The 7,358-nt window shown below is 46.6% G+C and overlaps 1 protein-coding gene across 1 annotated transcript; it reads right to left on the reverse strand.

Moving 5' to 3' along the window:
• Positions 1-316: 316 nt before the first annotated feature.
• LOC147325251 (uncharacterized) lies at positions 317-7,092 on the reverse strand. The gene is made up of 3 exons (XM_086297728.1): positions 5,825-7,092; positions 1,347-1,706; positions 317-335 (listed from the first exon to the last, which is right to left on the reverse strand). Exons 1-3 carry the CDS (start codon positions 7,090-7,092, stop codon positions 317-319), a joined length of 1,647 nt encoding a protein of 548 aa, XP_086153854.1.
• Between the last annotated feature and the right edge of the window lie 266 nt (positions 7,093-7,358).

Raw genomic sequence — 7,358 nt, forward strand, 5'->3', positions numbered from 1 at the left:
GAAATTAATGGAAACATTTATTCAATCTAATACAGTCAATACACTACAATTATGGAAATTTCAAAAATTCAATAAAAATCACCCATAATAGTTGAGGTCCAACTTTCAACACTTTCTTACTCTGGGCGTCCTACCGTACCTCTGGGCCAAGTTACATCTCAATTCACTGTAATCTTTATCAAAAATTTAAAGAACAATTCTATGTAAATGCTGGCTGTGTGTCCTTTCAAAGTGACACTAAATAACAGAACTCAGGCACATCAGGGAATAATCCAAAAGGCGGATTTATTAAACAAAAACAACATACAAAATATCTCTAACCCATACTACATAACCTAAAAAGAAACAAAGGGACACTTAGAAGCACAAGGAAACAATACTGAAAGGGCAAGAGACACAGTCCAAACACAATCCACAACTAAAATTCCAAAAGAACAAGTCATCCCACATAGCAGACGGGTCTTGCCTGGATCTGGTGTCAAGCCGGCACTGCTGGCTGACTTCTGGCATGGTAAGATGGCACTGTTTATGTGATGGCATGCCACATTTGGCCTGATTGGGTGAATGTGACATGTTGTATAGAGCACTTTGAGTAATATGGGTGAGTAAAAAAGTGCTGTATAAGAATCAGTCCATTCACTGTCTGAACAGAGTTTCGTCATGTTACTTTTGCACTATTATGTTCCAGCACATGTTGTTATTACATGGCTTACATGGCTAAGGTACACATTAGGCTGACATCTGGGGCCAGAGCTGAAACTGTTCTGGGCCAGCACAGGGCCAGCAGTGTGTCTGCAACTGGCCTTGTGCTGGCTCATGTGTGGGCCACCTCTGGTAAACCAGATCTGGGCCACCATAGGGCCGTCATTCTTTGCGGTACGCAGGCCATGTGTAAGCACATTGTGTGGGACAGATCCAGGCCATACCAATTTTGCTATGTGGGAGGAATTATGTAAAAATAGAAACATCATAAAAATGAAAATGAACATAAAGTAAAATGTACTGAAAAGAACATCAGTATGGCCATCATTATTTGCTTGGAAAGTCTAAAGTTCCATGGCTTTGAACAGCCAGAGAACGCAATGCCCAGCTTAGAATGACTAAAAGTAACTTCTTTTAACATTCTGTCATTCTGCTTCTATATCAAAAATCCACTAAAAATAGTCATTTGAAAAAAAATATTCGCCACTTTTCATCAGTTTGGGTTCCTCTGTTTATAGCAATTTTTAGAAAAGAACCCAATACCTTTGTCACTATACAGTTGTACAGTGAGATACAGAGCATCTCCTACTCATTGCAAACATGCTGGGAGGGTGGCTCTATCCGCCTTAGTGCAGCTGCTGTACCATACTGTGATGCAGTAAGTTAGTAGGCTCTCAATGGGCGAGTGGTGGAAGGGTGAGCTGTAGTCCACAAAGAGCATTCTGGCGTAGCTCTGCCGCTGTTCTAGGTGACTCAGCACCGAGTGGAGGGTGATGGCATCTTCTGTGAATCTGTTTGCACGGTATGCAAACTGGTGGGGGTCGAATTCTGGGGGGAGGTAATCCTTGGTGTGCTGAAGGACTAGTTTCATGATTACCGGTGTGAGGGCCACAGGGCAATAATAGTTCAGGCTGGTGATGGGAGACTTCTTTGGTACTGGGATGATTGTGGCTGATTTTAGACAGGATGGGATGGCTGCTTCATCCAGTGAGAGGTTGAAGATTCTGGTGGAGATGAGGGTGAGCTGGTGGGCACATGGTCTTAGCACTTTACCACGTATTCCGTCTGGACGCCTTCCTGGGGTTCACTGCTAGGAACACTCATCTGACATCGTGCTCCGTTACAGTGAATGGAGCGGTGCAGGAACCAGGTGAGGATGAGGATGGGAGCAGGGCTGAGGCAGATGAATGCTGCTGTTGTGGTGTTTCAAAGCGGGCAAAGAAGCTGTTTATGTCCTCTGCTAGCTGCACACTCAGGTTTTCTGTTTTCACAGTTCTGCCTCTGTGGTTTATGATGTCTATTATTCCATGCCATGTGTTGTTGCTGGACAGGTGGGACCCCTTTTCAGGTCAGCTCGAGCAGACCTGTACAGAGCTCTGTCAACAGACCTACAGGGAGTGCAGAATTATTAGGCAAGTTGTATTTTTGAGGAATAATTTTATTATTGAACAACAACCATGTTCTCAATGAACCCAAAAGACTCATTAATATCAAAGCTGAATGTTTTTGGAAGTAGTTTTTTTTTTTTTTTTTTTTTTAGTTATTTTAGGGGGATATCTGTGTGTGCAGGTGACTATTACTGTGCATAATTATTAGGCAACTTCACAAAAAACAAATATATACCCATTTCAATTATTTATTTTTACCAGTGAAACCAATATAACATCTCCACATTCACAAATATACATCTCAGAATCAGAATCAGAATCAGAATCGTGTTTATTGGCCAAGTACAGTGGGGCAAAAAAGTATTTAGTCAGCCACCGATTGTGCAAGTTCCCCCACCTAAAATGATGACAGAGGTCAGTAATTTGCACCAGAGGTACACTTCAACTGTGAGAGACAGAATGTGGAAAAAAAATCCATGAATCCACATGGTAGGATTTGTAAAGAATTTATTCGTAAATCAGGGTGGAAAATAAGTATTTGGTCAATAACAAAAATACAACTCAATACTTTGTAACATAACCTTTGTTGGCAATAACAGAGGTCAAACGTTTACTATAGGTCTTTACCAGGTTTGCACACACAGTAGCTGGTATTTTGGCCCATTCGTCCATGCAGATCTTCTCGAGAGCAGTGATGTTTTGGGGCTGTCGCCGAGCAACACAGACTTTCAACTCCCGCCACAGATTTTCTATGGGGTTGAGGTCTGGAGACTGGCTAGGCCACTCCAGGACTTTCAAATGCTTCTTACGGAGCCACGCCTTTGTTGCCTGGGCGGTGTGTTTTGGATCATTGTCATGTTGGAAGACCCAGCCTCGTTTCATCTTCAAAGTTCTCACTGATGGAAGGAGGTTTTGGCTCAAAATCTCACGATACATGGCCCCATTCATTCTGTCCTTAACACGGATCAGTCGTCCTGTCCCCTTGGCAGAAAAACAGCCCCATAGCATGATGTTTCCACCCCCATGCTTCACAGTAGGTATGGTGTTCTTGGGATGCAACTCAGTATTCTTCTTCCTCCAAACACGACGAGTTGAGTTTATACCAAAAAGTTCTACTTTGGTTTCATCTGACCACATGACATTCTCCCAATCCTCTGCTGTATCATCCATGTGCTCTCTGGCAAACTTCAGACGGGCCTGGACATGCACTGGCTTCAGCAGCGGAACATGTCTGGCACTGCGGGATTTGATTCCCTGCCGTTGTAGTGTGTTACTGATGGTGACCTTTGTTACTTTGGTCCCAGCTCTCTGCAGGTCATTCACCAGGTCCCCCCGTGTGGTTCTGGGATCTTTGCTCACCGTTCTCATGATCATTTTGACCCCACGGGATGAGATCTTGCGTGGAGCCCCAGATCGAGGGAGATTATCAGTGGTCTTGTATGTCTTCCATTTTCTGATGATTGCTCCCACAGTTGATTTTTTCACACCAAGCTGCTTGCCTATTGTAGATTCACTCTTCCCAGTCTGGTGCAGGTCTACAATACTTTTCCTGGTGTCCTTCGAAAGCTCTTTGGTCTTGGCCATGGCGGAGTTTGGAGTCTGACTGTTTGAGGCTGTGGACAGGTGTCTTTTATACAGATGATGAGTTCAAACAGGTGCCATTCATACAGGTAACGAGTGGGGGACAGAAAAGCTTCTTACAGAAGACGTTACAGGTCTGTGAGAGCCAGAGGTTTTCCTTGTTTGAGGTGACCAAATACTTATTTTCCACCCTGATTTACAAATAAATTCTTTACAAATCCTACCATGTGAATTCATGGATTTTTTTTCACATTCTGTCTCTCACAGTTGAAGTGTACCTCTGGTGCAAATTACTGACCTCTGTCATCATTTTAAGTGGGGGAACTTGCACAATCGGTGGCTGACTAAATACTTTTTTGCCCCACTGTATATGTGCAGACACATACAGGGAATTTGGTTCCGGTAGATGGTGGCTCTCAAGCACAGCAATGTAAATCTCACACACACACACACACACACACACACAAGTGTCTATATATACACATTACACATACATACACAAAGCTATGTAAACCAACTATAAATAACTAATCTAACCTTATATACATAAAATACAGAAATGAATGAGGTGGAATGAATACTACAAAATGTACATAAGGTGCAGCTGCAGTCTGGCAGTGGGAGCAGTGTGACAGGTCAACTGTTAAGAAGGGAGATGGCGAGGGGAAAGAAACTGTTCCTGTGTCGGGTGGTCCTGGTCTGCAGGCTTCTGTACCGTCTGCCAGAGGGCAGCAGATCAAAAAGTCTGTGTGCAGGGTGTGAGGGGTCTGCGATGATTTTCCCTGCCTGATTCCTGGTTCTTGAGAGGTACAGATCCTGGATGGAGGGCAGGGGGGGTGCTGATGATCCTTTCTGCTGCCCGTACAGTCCGCTGCAGTCTGCTCCTGTCCTGTTTAGTGGCTGCTCCATACCAGACTGTGATGGAGGAGCACAGGACAGACTCAATGACCGCAGTGTAGAACTGGATCAGCAGCTCCTGTGGGAGACTGTACTTCCCCAGTTGTCTCAGGAAGTACATCCTCTGCTGGGTCTTTTTGAGGATGGAGTTGATGTTGGTCTCCCACTTCAGGTCCTGGGAGATGGTTGTACCCAGGAACTTGAAGATCTTCACAGTCGACACAGGGCTGTCTGATATGGTGAGGGGGAGCAGAGTTGAGGGATGTCTCCTGAAGTCCACTGTCATCTCTACAGTCTTAAGAGTGTTCAGCTCCAGATCGTGCTGACTGCACCAGAGTACCAGCCGCTCAACTTCCTGCCGGTATGCAGACTCATCACCATCTTGAATGAGGCCAATGACAGTGGTGTCATCTGCAAACTTTAGGAGTTTGACAGCCGAGTTCTTGGAGGTGCAGTCGTTAGTGTAGAGGGAGAACAGTAGTGGTGAGAGGACACATCCTTGAGGGGCACCAATACTGAGGGACCGGGTTTCAGAGGTGATCTCCCCCAGCCTCACTTGTTGCTTTCTGTCTGTCAGGAAGCTGGTGATCCACTGACAGGTAGCTGGTGACACGCTGAGCTGGGAGAGTTTGGAGGAAAGAAGTTCAGGCACAATGGTGTTAAAAGCCGAACTAAAGTCCACAAACAGGACCCTGGCATAAGTTCCCGGGCAGTCAAGGTGTTGCAGGATGTAATGCAGCCCCGTGTTCACTGCATCATCCACTGACCTGTTTGCCCGGTAGGCAAACTGCAGAGGGTCCAGCTGGTGGCCTGTAATGTCTTTCAGATGGGCTAACACCAGTCGTTCGAAGGATTTCATGACCACAGACGTCAAGGCGACAGGTCTGTAGTCATCCAGTCCTGTGATGGTGGGTTTCTTGGGAACAGGGATGATGGTGGAGCGTTTGAAGCAGGAGGGAACTTCACACAGCTCCAGGGATCTGTTGAAGATGCGAGTAAAGATGGGAGCCAGCTGTTCAGCACAGGTTTTGAGGCAGGAGGGTGAGACGCCATCTGGTCCGGGGGCTTTCCTGGGCTTCTGTTTCTGGAATAGTCGGCTCACATCCTGAGTGTGTATTCTTAGTTTCAGGGAGGAGGAAAGGGGGGTGAGAGGTGTGGTGGAGGTCGTTGAGTCTGGGTTGGAGAGGGTGGTGGTGGTCGTTGAGTCTGGATTGGGGAGGGTGGGGGTGGTCGTTGAGTCTTGATTGGGGAGGGGCAGGGTGAAGGGGGGAGAGGTGGAAGGTGTGTTGGGGGTCAATGTCTGAAGCAATGTCCCTGGGGAGGGGAGGGTGGGGCGTGGGAGTCTGTCCGTCTCAAACCTGCAATAGAAAGTGTTTAACTCGTTGGCCAGGTCTTTGTTTGCTTCAATAGTGGGTGGGGGGCGTCTGTAGCTGGTGATTTCCTGCAGGCCCCTCCACACTGACGCAGGGTCGTTGGCTGAGAGCCGTTCTTCCAGCTTCTGGGAGTAGATCCTTTTAGCTGCTTTGATCTCCTTGGTCAGTGTGTTCCTGGCTTGCTTGTACAGGACCCTGTCACCACTTCTGTAAGCGTCCTCCTTGGCCTTGCGAAGATGTTGGAGTTTAGGAGTGAACCATGGTTTATTGTTGTTGTATGTGCAAAAGGTCTTTGTTGGCACACACACGTCTTCACAGAAACTGATGTATGATGTCACAGTGTCCGTGAGCTCATCTAGGTTCTCAGATGCAGCTTCAAAAACAGTCCAATCAGTGGAGTCAAAACAGTCCTGCAGTTCCTGCTTTGCTGCGTTAGTCCACTTCTTCACAGTTTTGACTACAGGCTTGGCACGTTTGAGTTTTTGCCTATAAACTGGAATAAGATGGACCATGCAGTGATCAGAATGTCCCAAAGCTGCCCGGGGCACAGAGCGATAGGCATCTTTTAGAGTGGTGTAGCAGTGATCCAGTATGATGTTGTCCCTGGTGGGGCAGTCTATATGCTGTCTGTATTTAGGGAGTTCGTAGTTTAGGTTTGCTCTGTTAAAATCCCCAAGAATAATTGTAAAGGAATCCGGGAATTTCCTCTCCAGGGTAGTAATCTGGTCAGCCAGCTCGCACAGTGCGTTGTTCGCGTTGGCCTGTGGAGGGATGTAAACTCCGACCAGCATGAAGGAAGAAAACTCCCGCGGTGAATAAAAAGGTTTACAGTTGATGAGAAAACTTTCCAAGTGTGGGCTGCAGTGTTTCTGTAACACTGTGACATCAGTACACCAACCTTCATTAATGTAGAAGCAGACTCCACCACCCTTTGTTTTCCCTGAGAGCTCTGTTTCGCGGTCCGCCCGGTGAAGTTGGAAGCCCGGCAGATTTAAGACAGCGTCTGGGACTCGCTCACTGAGCCAGGTTTCAGTGAAGCAGAGGGCAGCAGAGCGTGCAAAGTCCTTGTTAGTCCGGTTTAAGAGCAGTAATTCATCGACTTTGTTTGGAAGAGAGCGGAGATTCGCGAGGTGAATGGAGGGGAGTGCCATGCGGAATCCTCGCCGACATTCAAAAACAAAACAACAACAAATCAGCGACCAATATAGCCACCTTTCTTTGCAAGGACACTCAAAAGCCTGCCATCCATGGATTCTGTCAGTGTTTTGATCTGTTCACCATCAACATTGCGTGCAGCAGCAACCACAGCCTCCCAGACACTGTTCAGAGAGGTGTACTGTTTTCCCTCCTTGTAAATCTCACATTTGATGATGGACCACAGGTTCTCAATGGGGTTCAGATCAGGTGAACAAGGAGG

The sequence above is a fragment of the Aulonocara sp. 'chitande type north' Nkhata Bay genome, linkage group LG7 (assembly GCF_057382095.1).
Source record: "Aulonocara sp. 'chitande type north' Nkhata Bay isolate Kocher_YH1m ecotype deep benthic linkage group LG7, A_spYH_male_GT1.1, whole genome shotgun sequence".
Taxonomy (NCBI): domain Eukaryota; kingdom Metazoa; phylum Chordata; class Actinopteri; order Cichliformes; family Cichlidae; genus Aulonocara; species Aulonocara sp. 'chitande type north' Nkhata Bay.

Bases quoted from the DNA above. Each gene is read 5' to 3' on its own strand.
- LOC147325251 (XM_086297728.1), bottom strand. From the start codon at position 7,092: ATGGCACTCCCCTCCATTCACCTCGCGAATCTCCGCTCTCTTCCAAAC. The intron at 1,707-5,824 runs GCCCCTCCCCAA...CATCTCCACCAG, and splicing joins ACCTCTCCCCCCTTCACCCT to AATCTTCAACCTCTCACTGG.